Source organism: Syngnathus acus, chromosome 10 (assembly GCF_901709675.1).
Source record: "Syngnathus acus chromosome 10, fSynAcu1.2, whole genome shotgun sequence".
In the NCBI taxonomy this organism is placed as follows: Eukaryota; Metazoa; Chordata; class Actinopteri; order Syngnathiformes; family Syngnathidae; genus Syngnathus; species Syngnathus acus.
Window position 1 is genome coordinate 9,911,436 of NC_051095.1, and position 21,492 is coordinate 9,932,927.

A 21,492-nucleotide genomic window follows, 5' to 3' on the forward strand; every position below is an offset into this window, starting at 1 on the left:
GACGCCTCCGTCAGTATTGATGCTGCAAAATTGCAGGAATGACTGATTCTTTAGAATCGGGTGTTTTCTACTAGCCGGAGTGATGCCGGGGACACCTCATGTCGAATGAGGATGCAGGTGGCATAATGAGCTTTCTGATGGGCTTTCTTCCTTTCTTTCCTCCTAAGGCAGCTTATTATAAGGTCATCTGGCAAATACAAGACTCAAAAATGAGGACACCATATATTAACCAAATTTTATTGCTCATCAAGATCTCAAATGTGGAAACTGCGGGGGTACACTTTAAATGAAATGTGTATAAATCATCGCAGTTTAGCATTCTTATTTTTAGAGATTGAATGTCCTGACAGAATAAATAATCGAATTTCCACATGACATTGAGAGAGGTCTCATATTGGAGCAAGCGTGGATCCACATACAGACGTACAGTAATCACTGTTATGTAGGAAGCGGTATGGGAATTCGATGGGGTCTTTTGTAAGACAAACATGTACTAAGAGCTGGGACTCCGCTGGCGCACTAATGCGGGTGCAGAGAGGTTAAAATAACAACCGCATGAATGACCGTTCCGACGCTAGAAAATAACCCGCAAAGCCCCTTCGGACTCCCAGAGCACACAACAGCAAAGGACGCTTCACTCAGACTCGGCTTTCACTATCTCGATAGATTTTCGGAGCACCCTGAGACATAGTGTCATTTTTACCTTTGTTGTTATTAATAAGTCTGCGTGTAATTTTTTTTATTGATCGTCACTTGAGCAATTACAAATGAAGTACAAAAATAAAACAAAAAGTTTCGTTGAAAACAAGTGCTTATGGAAATACTGGAATTGTGTCACAAATCTTGTCTTTACGAGGTTTTAATCTAAAATGCAGTTCAAATTTTGTGTTTGTAGTTTTACAGACAGTCAGGGGTAAGGAATGAGTGAAGGATTGTGAATGCAGCTCAGGTTTTGTTTTGTAGATGATGGGAGGCGCCATCTTGTTCGCCATCACTCGCTCATGTCGACCGCATGGACGCCGTGAGCGTTAGCGTACGTAAGGAGAACCTGGGCCCGACGCTCAATGACGTCAATGAGCTCGTCGACGCCGGACCGCCCGCCTTGACTTTCCCAGTACGTCTGGTCCAGGAAGAGCGACTGCAGCAGCTTCTCCCGCAGCCGACCGCTCGTCAGTACCGACACGGCACTCACAGGCAACCTGGACCAAAGTAATGCAAAACAAACCCAATGAGATAGGGAACTGCAGATTTTGAAAGAATCCATAATCCGATTCTCCGTATTGAAAAATACAAGCTCCTATGGAGTTGAGGATTTTCATATAGACACCGCATTGTATTCACTGCTAATTAGTGAATGCTCACATGCAGACGTTGAAATATATAGTTAATTGGTTATAGAATTATTAGCCTCGTAAACACAATTAAATAAAAAAAGTCTTGGTGTTGGGACAAGAACGCAATCCAATCCACTTACTCCTTGATCCCCTCAAGTAGCCTGAAGTCCAGGTTGTCCTCGTTGCGGTCAAAGTAACCCTTGTTGACGGCGAGTACCAGGTGGCGCGGGTCATGACGCCTGCGCACTATGTTGGCCAGTCGGACGCCTTCTCGCTGCATGCATTCAAAATGGCGGCCAGGTTCATGGCACCCGTCCTGTTGCCGGGATTTGAACCCGCAGCAGCTGGGATCCAGACGCTTGTGAATCTGCAGCAAGAAAAGGAAGTGGAACAAGTAGTTAGTTAATTGTCAGCTAAGTTAATGGACTTTTAGGCTCACTGTTAAATTTGCCAATCAAACTATTTTTACTCCATGTTGGCAGATCCACCATATTTTGCTCACAGATTCTGTGCTTACTCCTCTTTTGTCAAAATAGGCTCACTACTTTGTTCAACTTCCGCCAATGATGACATAAGAAGATGTAAACAGAGTGAGGTCAACCATCTTGAGAAATCGATCGACTGATTAATTTTGATTTGCGTAACGGGCTTCAATCAGTATTCCTGCTCCTGCTTAAGTACAGAGTGAGTACTTTTGCCAACTCTGCATTTTGGTAGCGTATTACTATGTGGAACGGCTGTCAGCCCTGTCAACACTGTCAGCCCTAACTTGTTCGCTTTAATAAAACCCGAAAGGAACAGCCAGCGGGAATTGTATTCCGGTTTTAGCGAACGTGCGATACTCGCTTCCTCTGATCCTGACAATTGATGGCTACGTATATATGATTTGCCCACACAGATGGAACATCAGATTGAACCTGACTGCCATATATATAGGATGACGATGCTCTTTGGGCTGAATTGGAGAAGAGGATTTATTAGGACGCATCGACAAACCTGCCGGATGATGTTCGGAGAGGTGGGGGGGCGCGGTCTGCTGTGGTGATACAAATCATGTACTGCCGCCGCCATAATTGGGATCACACATAATATACACAGATACAGGCTGGTAGACATCCATTGCGCAGTTGAGCTCAGGTGTCAGAAAATACACTAAGGTTTGGGGTCGCCCAGACAATTTAATGTTTTCCATGAAAACTAAGATACTTGGAGTGAACCCATTGATTGCGACTGCTTGTAAAGCCTGCATCTGTCTATCTTTGGCTTTCAGTGACAGTGATCTTTTTTTTAACCTCAGGGAGCTGACAAAGGTGAAGCTTCTTGCACAGCAGCACATTGGTTCTTTATTACGTTGGAATTACGATTACGTTTGTCTTACGATTTGCTTGATTTTTATTATGTACAGTGCTTTTTTTCAGATACAGTTTTTTTAAGAGATCTATGAATAAATTTGAGTTGAGTGAAATGTTGCGATTTATCGTTATCATTCTGACTAATTAATCTCCTATTTGGGGGCTTGAAAATGTCCCCAAAGCGACACCGCTAAGGTCACAGTTTCAGAAAAATATCTGTTCATCTCCAAATGGTTAGACTTTTTGGGCGTTGCTGCTGTAGCATTCTGCCAAGAAAGCTAATAAAATGACACTTTACTTTTAACAGCCAAAGTTGTCTGACCACCAACAAAAACAATTCTCTCTCCCTCCCTTAGTTGTTCATGATGCCAAAATCCAGACTGGTGATTCAGGCCTCCCACACAGGAAATTGTAGAGCCAAAAGACATTTCCTCTGAGAATTTGTTTTTTTCTCAGTATTCCTCTGAGAATTTTTTTTTTCACAGTACAAAACAGCTGTTGGACTATACTTTCTTCAAAGCACTTGCAAAAGATGACTCATATTTTCACTGTCAGTGACTAGCCTTGGCATTTATCTTTTTAATGCTATTTTCTTTTTGATACTATTCAACATTCTGTTACCTGTAAGAGAAAATCAAAAAGTGCCAGTTTGCTCCACTCGTAGTGATGGACCACGGAGCAGCCTGACTCAGGCTTCGGGGCCACGTTGTGAACCCAGCACCTCTGTTTCAAGGACCTCTGGTACTCGGCCCATGTTAGGCTCACATCAGCTGGGTCGAGAGATGCCTCCCAGGCCACCACTGGACTGGGCTGGCCATCTAGAAAGGGAAGCGAACCGAAAGATTACCACCATATTATACCTCCTAATATAGCAATTTGCAAAATATCACTATTATGTCCATAAGCAGCTAACTAACTATGTGCTATCTACAGACATACCTGTTCAGCTAATTACTTTAATTGGTATATATTCAACAGTTTAGATCGCTAGCTGTTTACCTTTCTTCTATCTAGCTACCTATATATTTATTTATCTAACTACTTATGTAGCTATTTACTATGATTACGATTCACAGCAATTTACCTCTTCAGGTAGTTAGCTTGTCATTTTAACGAGCTATTTCGCTATTTACTTATTAAACTGCTACTTCCCTGTATAACAGGGGTGTCCAATTCTTTTTTTAGTCAGGCCAAATCATTGCTATTATAAATAATTTTTTTAATTTTTTTTTTTTTTTTTAATCTTTACCCCCTTCCCCGCATGCGTGTGTGTGTGTATATGTTAAGTGTACTGCTGCTAACATAGGAGTTTCCCCATTGAGGGAATAATAAAGGATTATCTTATCTTATCTTAATTTGATGACTCATTTGAAAATTAGAAGTCAATGATTAGCCTATAGTTGTTCAAGTTACTGTAGAAAAAGGGGTTTGGTAACAAGAATAATGCAATATTGATCTGAAATTTTTTATTTATTACGTATTACAATTTGAAATCTTGGTAGACTTGAGCAAGAATCATGGAAGTTGATGCAGAAGATTTGCCTTTGCGAGCCACATAAAGCCTGAGTTTGGCACCTGTGCCAACCTAATGATATACAAGCTAACTATTTTCTTGGCTACTGACTTTAGTTGCTATCCACAGCAAATCTATTGATTAAGCTGACTTCCCATTTAGATTACTCATCACCAACACTCCATACCTTGACAAGGTATTAAATAATAATAATAAAACAAAGGAAAAATGGCTAATGCAACGGATTCCCTTGCATTTATTGATAGATGCTTCTAATGATGATAATAATTACACAACTTACAGTAGCTGTTTTTGTTGTTTCTTTGTTGTTCATTGTGGATGAGTTTGCATATCCGCCTCACAATACTGGGCTAGGGGGTTTGAATCTTGAGCTGGGGCCTTCCTGTGTGGTGTTTCCTTTTCACATTCCAAACACATGCTTGCTGCTATTGTAAATGCAGGCATGGATAGAAACAATTTAAGTGTGTGTGTGTGTGTGTGTGTGTGTGTGTGTGTGTGTGTGTGTGTGTGTGTGTGTGTGTGTGTGTGTGTGTGTGTGTGTTAATTTGACTTTCGTAAACGAGTTACTTCGAAATTTATAATATATATAGATATATATATAGATATATATATATACGTATATATATATACTTTTTATACTTTACTCTTTACTTTTAGTACTAAAGTACTTTTTATCTTACTGTGTCTCATGTTAGTTATTCTTTCATGGCGCACCGTGTAAAAAGGCCAACTTCCGGCTCACGGCCGTCAAAGTTCTGTTGAGTCCGAGCACTCTGTCCAAATGGAAGGCGAACACCTCCACCGAGTCCATCGGGCCGAGAGCGAGTCCGCACACCGCGTTCGGCTCCTCCAGGCGGGTTCCCTCGAAGACCAAAAGGGGCCACGAAGTTTCCTGTGGTTGTTCGACGCGTAAAACTTTGGCACCGGCGAGTGCGCGCATGGTGCCCACGTCGTGCGCGCTCAACCACGGCGGAGGAGTGCGGCTGTATATCCGGATAGAACTCATGGGAGGCTCCGTTTCGGATCCAGTCTGTGAGTTCGGATGCGGAAGCGCAGTTCTTCTCACCTTCCTCCGCTGTTTGGGTCGCACTGTGCCGCGAATGTTGGCCGGCTTGAGGCGCTTGGATCTGAGGGTGATGTACACTACATTGGAGCGGGTCGGAACCGCCAAGTCTTCGCTCAATAAACCCAAATCCAACGCACCCCTTGCCGTGACTTGGTTCCGCCCGGTTGTAGTCCAAGTGGGGCTCCGTAGAGAGAGGTCCACTTGGGTGAAAAACACATATAGGGCGCATACAAGTGCGGCTGTTAAAGTTCTTTTGGGAAGAATGCACCTCCGCCGGGGCCAGAGTCCGGACAGAAAAAAGACGCACGGCCGGTAGAAGCGACTCTTCCGAGCCATTTATGTTCTCGGCATGGTGGACCGAGCCGAACTCGAACCGAGTAAATTTGGGGAGTGTTGAGTTGACAGGATGCAAGTGCGCATCGAAGCTCACTCCTGACCCATATGGACCAACCAAAACTTTTTCAAGTTTGTACTCCCACCCCGCAGATTCGCATTGACATGCTTTTACAACAGTACCGTTACAACTTACTGATTGGATTAGTTAAACGGGGGGGGGGGGGGGAAGTTGCTTCAATAAGAGAAAGCATTTCTATAGCGCTCTAACTTTATTACATCACATTGCAACTTTGTTGTTACAGTATAGTCAATTTTTCCTGGTAACATTAAATTATTTTTGTCTTACAATTTTGACTTCTCATACTGTTGACATGTAATTGTGACCTTTTTCTTTCAATGATACAAAGTTTTTTTTATATATTTAATATTGCGGCATTATTAATATTGTTTTAATGTTGTTTTTCTGTAACAGTAGCTTTATTTTCATAATATTGCGACTGTCACATGTAACCTTTTTGTAATTTGCGTTGTCACGTTTACCTTCAAAAAGCAAATTAATTACTTTATCGATGACTTTTTTACTTTACTGATTACATGACAAGTTATTTGAGTAATTAGGCAATTATACACATTTTGAGAGGGCAACATTATTTGCAATTTTACATTCCATTTGCTCGTGCTTGGTTGCAAGTCGATTTCATGTGTCAGTCACGCGTTAAAAGCGACATCTACTGGTGGATATTGAATTGATTAACAAGGGCAAAAAGTTGGAAATATTTCAACACACTTGAAAAATACCCAGCTAGAAAAATAAATTAAGTTCATTCGGGAGGAAAGGCTGCGGCAGCACTTTTACAGGACTTCCTGAAGTGGCTGTCAACCGGTTTAAATTTAGACGCATGTTGTTTGTGCCTCTGCCTCTCGTCGTTTGCTATTTGCAGCATTCATCAGTAATAACAAAACCAATAGTTTGACGAGCAAAATGTCTTAGCTCAGAAATAAAGAACATGGAAGTAAACAATGCAGTGTTGATATGCTCTTGTTTCCATGGAGATGCCGCCTCACTACTGTCTTCGCAGCTGATGTATAGGATAGTGAAAATGTGCACGATGGTGGGCCGACGCGTTGTGCCTTTTGTGGCATTGTTACATTATTCTGCGAATAGTGTCTTTTTTTTGCTTAGAATATTACAACATAGCATTGCCTTTATCTTGTAAAATAATGCAATATTCTTATAACGTTGCAACACATTTTTCCCTCGAAATATTCTCATCAGTCTCTTGACATCTTTTGTGGGAACATTCGTAATAATACGTTTGCATTTTTGTGACATATTTGTGCTGCATCCAATTGTGACTTCTTGTATTATACTTTTACCTGCTTTTTTTTGCTCGCAGCTCTGATGCAACCTTTTTTTTTGTCAGATTATGACATAATATTGCCACTTTTTCTCCTCACAATTTTGAACATTAATCACACAACAGTACCACTGCATAGTTTGTGCACTAAAAGGACAATGTTTTCAATGGGATTTTCCCTACCATGAGTTTACACTGTCAACCTGGATCCAATCCATATTTAACTTGTTGGTTGTGTCTCCACATGACATGTTCCAGGATTATTTAACAGCCTTCATTTCCTGGAGCAATGTATACCGCTGACATGCAGACTTTTGTTTCTTTAAAAAAAAAAAAAAAAAAACTGAAGCTGGGGTGACACGATCCAATGATTGCTGCCCCCTACTGGCGCTATTTAGACTGCAATTGATTGATTGATGGACAGCACCTGCCGGGCACTCAGTCTTCCACTGACATTCTGCCGAATTGAACCCCGGCCGAATTTGACCGGCTTGGACATCGCGTTTTATTTTTGAACATGCTTATGGCCAAATGCACTTTACTTGTCGTCTTCCTTTTGATCGCCTGTTGCCATGGCACACATGAAAAGGAATCAGGTTTGAAAGAAAACAAATGTCATCAATGCCAGACCTTTACTTTTCTTTCAAGGTGTCTTTTGGTTCTCCCCATTGAAGGTGGCATTGGAGATGAAGAGGTTGAAGCAAGAGGTAGAACACCCGCTTTGAACTCCACCAATAATATGACACGTTTCACCTGTGGAATCATGGCAAATTTGGCCGCCGTGCTGCTATACGGGAGCAGCTTTGTTCCGGTTAAACGGATCGAGGCGGGAGATGGTGAGTACTCTTGATTATGATCTACAGGTATATGGCCTTAAAATGGAAAAATGTTGTTGTTGTTATTCTGGTAAGCTTTTGTTCATCTGAAAGCTCCACTTTTTTTCCTCTTTGCTTGACTTCAAAAGGACCAAAATAGAATGAGTCCACTCTAGCTCCAACTGATCAATTATAGGTTCTTCGGATGGCTGGACCAAAAATTGCAAGCCCAAATCATAAAATTTGAGAACAGTTGTTTTTGTACTCCTCTAATCTAATTGCATGTACTAGTGGATCATTTATTGATGGCTGTTTGTCTGCACACAATTGTCTGTGACTTTTGTTGTACTCTTTTGGACAGGAATGTTTTTCCAGTGGGTGTACTGTGCAGGCATCTGGTTGGTGGCCATGATCGGAGATGTGATGCTCCGCTCTCCCAAATTTCATCCTTTGGCAATGCTCGGGGGTGTCATCTGGGCCACAGGTATGAGATTGAGCGGATATACTGAGTCGACACACCCCTGTTTTAAGCCACGATTTTGGGGTATAAAGAAATAAAAACGACCAAGATAGATAAAAAAAATACTAAAAATCATTCATGTGACTTATACCTTGTTAAATGTAATTGGAAAGCAAAGGGGTACTAAAAATAATTAATCCAGTGTGGTTGCATAAGTGTGTACACCCTCTTACTGTAACAGTGGCTGTAGCTGTGTTCAGAATTTGCCAACACAACCGCAATTAAATTGATGAGGAAAGGAAATTAGCACAATTGTCACCATCTAAAGTGATGCTGATTTAAAAAAAAAAAAAAAAAAAAAAAGTCACGTGTTCTAGTGGGCTTTCAGTGTAAAAAGTATTGTCTGGTTTTCTGTTATCAATATTTGCTGCATACCATGGCTGTAACTTAATTCCCAAAATATTGACTTCATGACTATTATTTCTGACTATTTTGACCGTTTTCTCATAACATAGGCGATTTCAACATTTCTGCATCTTAAGTGTATAATATTGTACCCAGTTATAACATGCGATATAATTAATTTTTTGTGATACTGAGACCCCCCCAGAATAAAAATAAAAAAAAACGGCTCATAACTAAACCTCAATGTGTTCATTTGTGGATCTTCCCCACGTTATGTTCATGGTTATGAAATTGGGATTCGCTCCAGATTTAACATCCCCTCCTTCCAGATGAACCACATATATATGCATGCTAGAGCCGGAGCCATGGAAAATCAAACTGAACTCGAGTGTTCATGGCTGTCCTCTCATGTTATGGGAAGCTGGGGTGAGCACACTGGATGGAGTGTGGTGTGTGTCCATCAATAATTTATACTAAAAGTGACAATGTTCATCAAAACAGACAATATTTTTTAAATGCTCACAAGATTAATTGCTTTATCATCCGTATAAATGCAGACATTAATTTACAAGAATGATCATTTCCTGCATAAAGTGAAGCCAAAAGTCCGCAACGCACAGCTTTTTGTCCTTGTGCATGATTTTCAGGCTGCGTGATGGTTGTCACAATCGTCAAAGCCATTGGGCTCAGTCTGGGGGTTTTAATCTGGGGCTCCTCCAGTTTGCTGATTGGCTGGGCCACTTCAAGGTGACGTGATCTATTTTGAAATTCATATGAAATTGCGAGACTTATCTAATTGGCATTCGTCCCGCCTCAGGTTCGGATGGTTCGGGATTACTCCCGAGGATGTTTCGCGTCCGGTGTTGAATTACTGCGGCGCTGGATTGTGTCTGCTCAGGTAATCCATTGATTTTGGTAGCCCCCCAGCACCATGTTGTTGTTCTAAAATATCTTCAAATTGAATAAAGTAGCCATATTGGAGTGTTCTTTCACTGCAAGAAAAAAAAAATCTGGCTCTTATCCTTCAAAATCAATCCCAAGGATTTTACACAATTTATGGTTTTGTGTGTACTTCTTGAATACAAATGTATTGTTTGTGGTCCTGGTCATCTGGATGGGCAGTGCAGGATGTCCTTCAATATCAGCAGGGTATTAACACTGACAGAGCAAGAATGTGAAAATCAAGCTTAGTTTTGTCTTGATGGATATTAATTTGATATAATTCCACATGCGAATCTGCCTTGCTTCCTGTATGTGGGCCTTCTCCCTTGCTCCCTTCAGCTACTTGTCAGTTCGCATTAGTCTCAAAAATCATTGGGGAGTTTTCTCCGAAAACGCCTTGCTCCCATTTTGTCAGATGTGAGAATGATCAGTGCACTTTCCGACCTGACTAGTATTTCATTTTATTTTTTTCAGTGGCATGATATTTTTCTTTGTGAAAACAGACGTGCAGCTTCATCCTGATCCCGAAATTGTCCCGTTACTCATCGACAGGGTTGGTACATGTTGCTCATGACATCATTCCCACATATATTGAGAGTAAATCTGGGCTCCTATTTATTGTAACGTAATGTGATGATGAGTGTCATGTTTGATGTGAGACAAAATTTATGAAAATATTTATATTGCAGAATTTTAAGATTTTTCTTTTAATTGCAGGTTTTAACTTGGATGCATTTACGCCTACCATAAGCGATGTGAAGATTGAAAAAAAAAAAAAGCTCATCGTTCAAAGCAGAACAGTTCAAATGTTTTTCTTTTTTTGATTTTACATAAGAACATTGAACAAATTAATAATATTTTAATTTGATTTATATTTGTTACAGCAGAACTTAAAAAAAAATCTATTTAGCTTTGCTTCAGGATGAAAAATAATTTGCAAATGTAAATTTAAGAAATTGAAGCTAATTCAAAAAAAGAAACCCCATTAATTATATTAGATATATTGGATTGACCTGGCTGGAAATGCTTCACAAAGGTAGAGAGCTTTTTTTTTTTTTCTTTTTTTTTTTAACCCTTGTAATGTAATATTTTTTGCCTCGTAGCGAACCAGCTCCGGCTCCTACAGCCCGACTTCATCCATGTTCTGGATTGACTTTGTTGGAGTCAGACGCAGACGCTTCATGTGAGATGAATTTGATTCCTTCAATTTCTCCAAGAGATTTCAAATGTTGCCAGGTTATGCCTCAAAGACACTGATTGGCCTATCACACTACAGCTAAGACCAACCTTTGGTAGACTTGACTGATCAACTATAACCTTCTCTGTTTCATTGATGAGGCCATATCCAGTTCCGCCACAGTAAGTGGTGTGCCGCAGGGTTCAATGCTTGCTCCCCTCTTTTTCCTTCCATCAATCGACTTTGGGTCATAGTATCAGTAACATCTTATACATAACTTGCAAATGATTAGTGATACTGGGCTTTAGAATGGACCTGAAATGCACAGTTGAATTTAAGTTGACCGCAGCCATTAAAGTCTAAAGTACTGGCCACAAAAGTTGTGAAATTGTCCAATTAATAGTTGGTCCCAACCCAATGATCAATTTTCCAATGTGGCATGAGTTTTACAAAGCCTCATTCTAGGGTGAATGCTTGATATTAGCTTGAGCCAGTGACAGCAACTGGCCCTCACATTTGCTCTTTACCCAGGTTGGCTGTTAGCGAAAGGTATAATGTCAGCAAACAAGTCCGTTGTTTCAAAACATTGTCAATAATTTCTCTGGCTGTGTAAAATGTATGCTAGCTGAGCATAAATTTGATAATATCTGACAGTAGGGATGAACGAACGCATGTATCACACCCCCACCTCTGTTGAGAAGAGAGGATGCTTTTGGACAATTCAAACACTCAAGCTTACGGAGGTGCTTTAATAGAGCTTGGGATTTTATGAGAACTTTTTTCTTTTTTAAATCGTGCAGTTAATATATTGGTTTACTTAAGAAATTATCAAATATAGATACTACATCCTATAATAATTTGGGGTTGGCCCTTTGTCTGCACTTTCAGAGGCTTCCTGTTGGCCGTGTTGTCTGGCATCTTCTTCGGCTCCTCCTTCACGCCAATGCTCTACATCAAGAGTCATTCGTCATGCCCTGACAGCATGTTCCACGGAGCCAGCGTTTACGGTGCATATTTTGGGACACGGTATACTAATATGTCCAAAAATATGTTTCGTTTTGCTCCCCACAGACTTGGATTATGTCTTCGCCGAATGTTGTGGGATATTTGTGGCCAGCACGGTGTACTTGGCCATCTATTGTGTTGTCATGAAGAGCAGGCCAAGGATCTACTCCAGGATCATTCTACCAGGTCGGTCCTGTAATTGTGGTACTACACTACGCTGGATGAATTTTTCACAAAAAGTCTGCTGTCTGCAAATGTAGGCACTCGATGGAGACAGTGCTTAATTTTTTTGGTTTCAAGTGGAACATACCCATAAATAACTGTCACTAGCAATTACCCCCATTTACTGATGATATCTGTACACATGCTGCATAAATAGCCACAGAACAATGAGACTACTCATGTTTGTTCATTTCAAATGTCTGGTACAACAAGTGGTCCATTTTGTTTGGATGCACTTCACGGGGCCAAAAAAGAGACATGTCACTACAACACACGTCCATAAAACAGACACAAACACAGTGATTGGCTTGTGAAATGAACTTCATTCATAGAGTGGGTTAGAAGTCCTTAAATGTATTTTCCTCATGGTTCATCAGAGGACAGAGTTGAGTCAGCTGGCATTTTGTAAGCTTTGCTCCCCCTCACTGTGCTCGTCATTGCTTCTGTCCGCTTGTGCTAGTTATTTTCCAAAGTGGCAGCCGGCCCGCCGTACTTCTTGTGCCTACCTCAGCTTTCACCATCATTTAAGTCAGTGGTTCTTAACGTGGGTTCCGTGAGTCGGTCTCAGGGGTTCGACAAGAGCCTCCACCGAGGAGTTCCGAACAAACCTGCTTTGTTGTGTAAATTCTGATTTGCCAGTATGTAATTTGTTGTGAGTTCATGCATTGTTGGTTTTGTTTTTTGAACAAGGTGATGTTCATGCACAGCTCATTTTGTGCACCAGTAAAGAACATCTACGTCTTGAATTTAAACAAAATCTAAGGGTTCGGTGAATGCGCATATGAGACTGGTGGGGTTCGGTACCTCCAACAAGGTTAAGAACTACGGATTTAAGTATTAACAATATTTTTTATTTATTTCACTTTTTCTTTGAAATATTTATGCATTTGTGTTCCGTTATCACTGAACTGACTTTTTCATATTTAATCCATTTCTACACCCAGAACCGGTTGCCAGCACACAGGCACAAAAACATTTGCACTCACACCTACAGACAATTTGGAGTGGTCAATCGGCCTAGCATGCTTGTTTATGGGGATGTGGGAGGAAATTGGAGTACCCGGAGGAAACCCACGCAGGCACGGGGAGAACATGCAAACTCCACACAGAAAGGATTGAACCGGCAACCTCCGTGCCGCCCTCATATTTTTCACAGTACATTTTATTGAAACAATGTCTGACAAATTTGATCTATGATACATGTTTTGTTAATTTACATTTCATTTTTTAACATTTTCTGCCAAGTATTTATTTTTATTTTTTTATTTTGAGGAAATTACAGCTATACTTTAGTTTTTTTTATTTTTCTTGCTCACTCAATCTTTTTAAACACTGGGTTAAATCTATTTTACCTTTTTAAGCATATGAGCCCTTCAAAGTTAATTTTTTTTATTTTTTTTATTTTTATTATAATATGAGCTCGAGTAGACTATTGTATCTTCATCACGGAGCAGCTCGTGATGAGTAAAAGTCCAAAGAAAGTGTTTAATATAATAAGACTAATAATGCTAATACGCCTGGTTTTTAATTGCAGTAATAATTTTCTTTTAAAGATGTGAATTTTGTCGCTTGCAGGCCTGTTGTCGGGGTCAATGTGGGTGCTGGCTACGTACTGCTGGACTTTGGCCAACAACTACTTGAGTGTCGTGGTCACCATTCCCATTGTGACAGCAGTGAGTACGCATGCAAGCTGTTCAACCACATTTTGGTGTCATCCCTTTTTATATTTGTGATTTCACAAGTTGTATCCTTCATTATTTGTTGAAAATCTTCTGGTGGCTGTTTTTGTACTCGAGTCAAAGTAGTAGTATATTGCTGATCACTGGATACAATGTAAATGATGGAAGGTCAAATGCTTGAGGTCAAAAGTAATGACACTGGATAAAATGTAAATAATGACAGATAATGTGCATATAACATGCTTGAGGTCAAAAGTAATGACTATTGCATGGATTGCATTTTTAATTTTTTTTAATCAAGTATTGTATTTTACTTTACATAAATCGTTTTTCATTTGCATTTCAATTCTTTTATTTTCTCAGTGTCAACATCGTTGACATATTAGCCATTTTGACTTTTCATGTATATTGTGATGCAATAAAATATTGCATCACAATATTAAAAGTACTATTTGAAGTATTTCATTCTTTTTCCGATGTATTTTTCTTCATATTGTACTTGATACAATCGATATTGGAATGTTTTTGGTGATATTTTCAGTTTAGATGTATATTTATTAAATCATTCATCATTCTTTATCTAAATTAATTTATATACATATTTATTTATAGTATTTCTTTATTCTCATTTTTTATTCATTGCATGCTTCTGCTGTCTGTCATGCATTTGAATTAAGTTGCTGCGGTATTTTCGATTGCAATAAACATGCTACATTTGACTTTCATTTCATATAATTTGTCTTTTTAAAGATTTAAAGTTTGTTTTATACCTTGATTGGGTTTTTGTTGGCTGTGAGGCAGACTGCTGCCAGGTGAACCAGCCTTTGAAAAAGAAACATAAAAATAAACTGCATGCTTATTTATCCGCATTAGTCAATTTTGGAATGCATTCTTTTCGCCCTCTTGCCAGCTGCCCAGCGCTACTATCTCAATCCACCAGCGGCCCCGATCCTTTTTATTGCCTCAAATTTGACCAACCCGAATCAAGTCACGCTAGGCTTGGTTCAATGTTTAATTTGAATTCTTTTATTTTTGTCACGCACGCTGGCATGCGTCATATTTCTTGATTAAAAACAAAGTCTTTGCTTAGCGTCACTGCTGTGCTGATAATGTTTTTTAATTTTTGTGACTGTCCTCTACAGGGAAACGGGCTTGTTGCAGCACTCTGGGGAAGTCTGCTGTTCAGGGAGATTAAGGTGAGAAATGCATTAAAACCACCTTAGGCCCAAAGTATTACATTTGAAGCTCTGTGCACAACTGCTTCCCATTTCCCTTCATTATGCCATCTGTCATTCCACCAGCTGTGTTTCCTTCCTTTTATAAACTCCGTGATGACATCTTTTCTTTCTTTCTTCTCCTTCCTTCCTGCCTTCCTTCCATGCGGTGCTTCTTTGCTCTACACTGCCTCCTTTCATACCTTTTTAAATGTAGGCTACACTTTTCAATGAATGTCACATTTGCCCCCACCCTGTTGAAGATGCTCAATTGACTGTTTTTATCGTGTCCTCAGGGGTTAATGAACTGCTTAATATTCTGCCTGGCATCCTGCGTGGTGTTGACGGGCTCCTTGTTGACAGCCATCTCCAATTTGTAATTTATACGCATATACACGTGGTTTATAATCACAGTAGTGCACTGCAAGCACATGGAATGTCTTGCAGCGGCTTCTGACTAATAAACGTCAACAAATCTTTCCAACGAGTGTGCAAATTGTCACGTTTTTTGCACCAATTCTGTGAAGGTGGAAAAAAAAAAAAGAAAAATCAATATTTTCTCTGAGCTGTCTATTTGTGAATATATTAATACCAACAGTCACGCTCACTGGTTACATTTAAAGGCTAATATTTCATTTGGCTTTGAAGTACTGACCTGTTTTAAAACTGAAGCTTGTGTGTGTGTGTGGGGGGTGGGGATGGAAATCAGTCCCTGACACACAATTTTAAGCAGTACTTTGACAAAACTTTGAGGCACTTTTTCCAAATGTGGCTTGATATGAAAATATTTCATATTTATATCATTCTTAATATGCACGGTATTAGTTTTGTAATACGATTATAAACCATCCAGTTGGACCTCTATAGGTGAACCGTGATATAGCAAATATTGTGCAAGTCTACATACCCCTGTTCAGATGCCTTGTTTTTTTTTTTTTTTAATCCACATTTTTCAGCTCGAGTGAAAAGTAGCTTCAAAGATGTGGTTGTTGAAGTGCGCACACACTTATATTAGATGTGGCTGTGTTCAGGATTAGCCAATCACATTCAAACTCATTTTAAATTGAAGTGCTTTTTATTCACCCTAAATAAAGTTCTGATGTTCTTGTAGGGTTTTCCAGAACCCCCCCCCCCCATTTCTTGCACTATCTACTACAAGTACCAGCCAACCTCTTCGTAGGTGTGTTGATCACATTTTACAAGGTTCTCGAATGCTCTGTCAGCTTACGCACAATAACAAACTGTTGTCACTGCGCCATCCATTTTATTACCGTCTGTATCATTAACGATACATGATAATGAACGAGGACATTTAAGAATGCCTAATTTTAGCCACTGTGCTGCTGCATTAAAGGCTGTGAACATGCAACCTACTATGCCTGCGGTGGCACTTGAATGAGTCATTGGCAACCCTGAAGTAGATTAGCAATCATGTAGCTGCACTTGAGGAAATTAAAACATGACAAAAAACAAGTGGGGAGTGATCTCCAGGAACAAAAGGCTCTGATCATGCTTTTTGGTAAGATCAAGTCAGCTAGCTGGTTTCAGCAGGACTCGTCTGCTGTTTTGTTAGCTCACTGAGGCAATTATGTTCAAGCTAACATTCAAATCATAATAATAATCAATTAAAAATCCACCACATTAATTTCACAATGGATTGCAACGAGTATGACTTAGATTAAAACAAATCTTCAGCGTTGAAAGCACTGTAACAAAAAGTAGATTATGCCAACTTTTCAAAGAGAAAATCATCTTGCTTAATGTCAACTTCAGCTTTTCAAGTTAGTCCATCAAAACACAGCCATATACAATACATCACTTGAAAATCCAATGTTTACTCAGCTGCAGTTTGATTGACACATGAAACCTTTAGAAAGTTTCACAAATTTGTTTGTTGCCGTCAACCAGTTGCTTCAAACTTCATACGCAGACATTTTCTCACATGTAAGATGGAACACTACCATACTTTTTTTTTTACCCTTGCTGCAGAGCAAAATAACTCTTGTAGATTAATTCAATGTCAATTATTTATTGGAATTTATTTCCATGTATTACTTATAACTCCGTAGGAAATACATTTATAATAAAAAATATAATCAAAACATAAAATACACTGTTTCATATTTTACATATATATTTTTAAACAAGAGCATCTGTCATAAAGTAAACTAAAATAACTAAATAATACAACTGTTATATTTGCTTTGAATATATCTGGATTTAATATTAAAAACATTCCAGTATCTAAACCAAGGACATCATCTTGCATGTAGTAAAAATCTTTTTTGTCAGGACACCGACAATGCCTTCGTCTGGAACAATTCTTATTCATCGAGCAATCGCTGATGATTGTTTTGGGGGACAAACATGACTTTGGATTAAACCATTATTATGGATGTGGGAGGGGCATAAACAGGTTGTAATAATTGATTGTTATTGTGTTATTTTATAATAATTTATTTCTATAGTGTTATTTATCCTCTGTGAAGAATGGCTAATATTATTGCAGCAGAAGAGGATTGCGTCACCTTTTTTATTGACCTATTTTAGTAACAATTGCGAGGTTTTTCTTCATTGAAGGCTACCAACAATTTTGGATGATGATGCTTTCAAATTTTCTTCATTGAAGGCTACCAAGAATTTTGGATGATGAAGCTTTCAAATCAGTGGTGACATAACCCATGGAGTTCTATTAAAATATTTAATATCTTTTTCTTGATAACTTCAACAGTCTAAAACTCCATCAGACATGAAATCATTCTTCCCACATTTTGAACTCTGCAACCGGCACGAGAAACCACTGCGTTAGCTGGCGCCAGTGGCCTACCCGACATGTGGATGGCAGTCATGATTAAAATTTTGACCCGACCATTCTGCGAGTGATGGATTACCCTGAAGAGCCTGTCAGAACTGATATACGCTACCAGTCAACCGATTCGTCCGCGTTGTCGCGCCAGCAGAACCCGGTAACGGCGGCGAGCGATGGAGCTAATCCCTCTTTTCAGCTTGTCTGATTTTGCTCCATGAACCGTGTTGCCACATTTCAGTGTTTGGTCTAATTTAACGTCGTATTAAGCATGCAGTGAACTGTAGCCAATTTGAATAATCGAGAGGTAACATTTGCCCTGTGATTGGCTGGCGACCAGTTACGGGTGTACCCCGCCTACTACCTTAAGACACCTGGGACAGGCTCCAGCATGCCAGTGATTCAGAATATAAACGATGGATAATGGATTTTTCCCCATTCCAGTAAAAAATGTAAGCAATTGGGTTTTTTTTTGGAGGAGGGGGCGACAAGAGCCTCCTTGTATCGTGTCCTGCACCCCAGCCCTCCGCTGAGCAGCCTGTAAACAAACATTGATTGTAAAGCGGCATTGAGGATAAAAATAAAAATACAATCTGCTTTGCTGAGATCAGTGAGGAGATTTGGTGAAAGTCTTAATTCAACAGGAAGCTGTTGGAGCTTTTCCGATAAATCCCCTTTCTCCCCATGCCCCCTCCTTCTACCCTTCCTCGGGGCTTTTAGCATCTGACAAACTGCCGTAAAAACTAGGACAAAATTGTTGATAGCAAAAAGCAACTTAAGATGTTGGTGTACCCTGCACGCGGGTTCATGATGCCCAATGCACTATACAAAAAAAGCCACACAATGTAACAACGCCTCTTGAGGTTCTGGACTACTCTGCTTGATCAGGCATTAAACAGTTATAGGTTAATATTTGTTTACTGTCTAACTCGGCATAAAACAAATACAATTACACATTGTTTATTTAGAACAACCACACAGCTTTCCTTTCGATAAAGCCATTCAGCTTAATGCTCACAATCAATGCAAGCTAATGATGAGCATCAGTGTGATGCTGTAACAATAATTGCAGGCATGTATTATTGATCCTCTGTGATGAATGGCTAATATTATTGCAGCTGAGGAGGATTGCGTCACCTTTTATATTAACCTATTTTAGTAACCATTACAGGGTTTTTCCTTCATTGAAGGCTACCAACAATTTTGGATGATGATGCTTTCAAATCAGTGGTGACATAATCCATGGAGTTCTTTTTACTGTTGTTGTTAGACTGAGCGTAAATGAAGACATGATGAAAAGTGACGATGCAGATTTGACTTTTGGTCTTGATTATCTTCCTTTGAAACCCACAACTTTTATTGTTTTGATGCTGATTACAAAAAAGTAAAAAATTCCACCATTTAATATTTTTTTTACTTTTCTTTTTTTCATTTCTACAAAGTAGATAGAGGGAAACAGATTAATGTTTGGTGACAGCAGCAGATGGGCGAGTCGAATCCCTTTGGTAAATTGTCTAAATAGAAAATATATCAAAGACACGTGTCAACTTCAAACGTTAAAAACGTCGACACAGCGTGGTTAGGTAATTTTTTTGTTTTGACCCTCTGATGATTGCAGCATTTTTTTGCCTACATTTTCAGAGATTTATGGCTTCGCAACTAATATTAATTCCAATGTTCTTCCTATCGCGCGTGTATCATACGTGTAGATGACAAAAGCACCAAAAAAGTAGCCAATCTGCAGTGGCCATGGCAACAGCAAACACAATTTACTCTTGATTATGAGTCATTACAATGTGATGCGTATATGAATGTATAATCAACGGACAGTTTCAAATGAAATGATTATGAACCCTCGGCTGGTGGTTATGTTGATTGCCAAATGAGCAGACATATTTTTGTCTAATCTAATAAGGATTTGAGATTTACATTCATTCTGCAATTCTTGCAATTTCGTGGAAAGCTCATTTCTGCTTTATGAATTGTTTTCCATTTAACAAATGTATATTAGACCACCACTTAGTAAAAGAACAAAACTCAGTAATGCGCCCTGGAAAATTGTCGAAATAACGACACCAGTTTCACCAAGCAACAAGAGATCAGGGCGACATGTTTCAGGTAAAAGGACATGCTAAAAACTGACCTGGAAGTCACTCATAATTTTTTTGGACAAATTCTTAATAATTTGCGCAAATGAGCCTCAATGGGAAGAAGGTATCCTAGAAAGATTGGCAATGCTACATCAAGATGTTTTTTTGTTGTCTATCATCTAATGTTAGTAGAGCATGATGTGAATGATTAATGCTTGTTTTGAAATAAAAAATAATCACCTGACACCACTGTAACTAATCCACAGGGAATTGGTAGAAAGTCGAGCCCAAAATTGTCTTTACAAAGCACTTTGTTACAGCTGCTGGTGGTGAGAAATGTGTGATATAAATAAAGTTGTTTTTTGTGTTGTATAACAGTTGATAGTTGCTAATAACCAAGGACTTTATTCTGTCGACTGGCTGTTCAAAACAAAATAATCTGGAGCCAGATACCTTACTCAAGAACTATACCGTAAACTCAACTAAATCTATTTTTGGTTGGTGCGGATAGAGCTTTGTGGATCTTATCCATCAATATGACGAGATAACGATTGATAATCCTAAACAACGCTGAGTGTGAGGGATTTTGTCAGTCTTCTAACGGCATGCAGATGGATTATGAAAATAACTGACTTCAGTCAGTTGCTGTCAAAGCTATCCTGTTGGCTCTCCCAATTTGCAGTGACAGACTGTGAAACGTCTTTTAAAGGAATCGTGGGACGTCTTATCCCCAACCGGGGTTAAACAAAAAAGGCAATCAGATTTAGATATCCCTCAAAGCGTTGACTTTGTTCCAACAAGGGCGCGTGTTGAAAGTTAATTGAAAAGCTAACACTGGTGCAGAGCTCACCCGACACCCGCCACCCGACTTGAATGAAATGTTGCCCCAGGCCGACAACAGACTCATCACATTTTTGTGGGTGTTTCCACAAAATTTGCCACATCAAAACCGTAACGGAAGATATTGTCTTTAAGATAGCTTTTACATAGAACCCATTGAAGGCAGGAAATTGCCTTTTCAATGGAAGGTTGTCAGTGTCACTCAAAGACATTCATACCAAACATTTTCAAGAGACTGCTTCAAGCACTCACAGATGTTTTTCTCATTAGAATACTCCTAATACTCATATTTTCACAATTCAAACAAGTCAATTCCAACATACGTTGTGACCCGTTCTTATTTTCCTGATTGGAGAACAGGGATCATGCATTTAGTATTTGAGGGATGTTTATAGGTGGAACTGATTTTTTATTTTATTTTTTTAAACCTGACGTCAAAGCTATCAAGGCTGGTTTACAACGTGGAAAAACTATGCTACAAATCTTTAAATGCTTAAATATTGACAGTGTTTATGGGAGGCATTCATTTTTCTATACGCATTTGGGGTAAAAATGTAACCTCCCTTGAACCCCTCATGGGTAACAAGGAATTAGGCTATAGGAAGCCATTTACAAAATGCATTGTTTATTTTCCTTATGGGGAAAATGGGCGCGTCTGTTTTTTTCACATTTTATTTTCCTGATAGAAGGAAAGGAAGAGGTGTTGATATTTTAACAGTGAGCAGGAGTTAATGTAACTGCGGCAGGGAGAGCCTTTTTGCACGTCCCCTCCTCCAATAAAGCCATATGCCTGCACCCACCCACCCAGGGTGTTTTGCACTTCCTCTCGTGCGTCACTGCTCCCTCACACTCTTTGG

The 21,492-nt window shown here is 39.4% G+C and overlaps 2 protein-coding genes across 2 annotated transcripts; one reads left to right on the forward strand and one right to left on the reverse strand.

Annotated features, from left to right (window-relative positions):
• Positions 1–221: 221 nt before the first annotated feature.
• Positions 222–5,710, reverse strand: gask1b (golgi associated kinase 1B). Its single transcript, XM_037260910.1, has 4 exons — positions 4,935–5,710; positions 3,308–3,504; positions 1,475–1,701; positions 222–1,199 (listed from the first exon to the last, which is right to left on the reverse strand). Exons 1-4 carry the CDS (start codon positions 5,620–5,622, stop codon positions 992–994), a joined length of 1,320 nt encoding a protein of 439 aa, XP_037116805.1. The 5' UTR covers positions 5,623–5,710; the 3' UTR covers positions 222–991.
• A 1,713-nt stretch (positions 5,711–7,423) lies between these two features.
• Positions 7,424–15,359, forward strand: LOC119128914 (transmembrane protein 144-like). The gene is made up of 12 exons (XM_037261785.1): positions 7,424–7,576; positions 7,655–7,816; positions 8,157–8,279; positions 9,308–9,407; positions 9,478–9,558; positions 10,077–10,155; positions 10,706–10,785; positions 11,668–11,786; positions 11,851–11,970; positions 13,582–13,679; positions 14,828–14,881; positions 15,196–15,359. The coding sequence occupies exons 1-12, from the start codon at positions 7,498–7,500 to the stop codon at positions 15,277–15,279; spliced, it is 1,179 nt and encodes a 392-aa protein (XP_037117680.1). The 5' UTR covers positions 7,424–7,497; the 3' UTR covers positions 15,280–15,359.
• Positions 15,360–21,492: the final 6,133 nt, after the last annotated feature.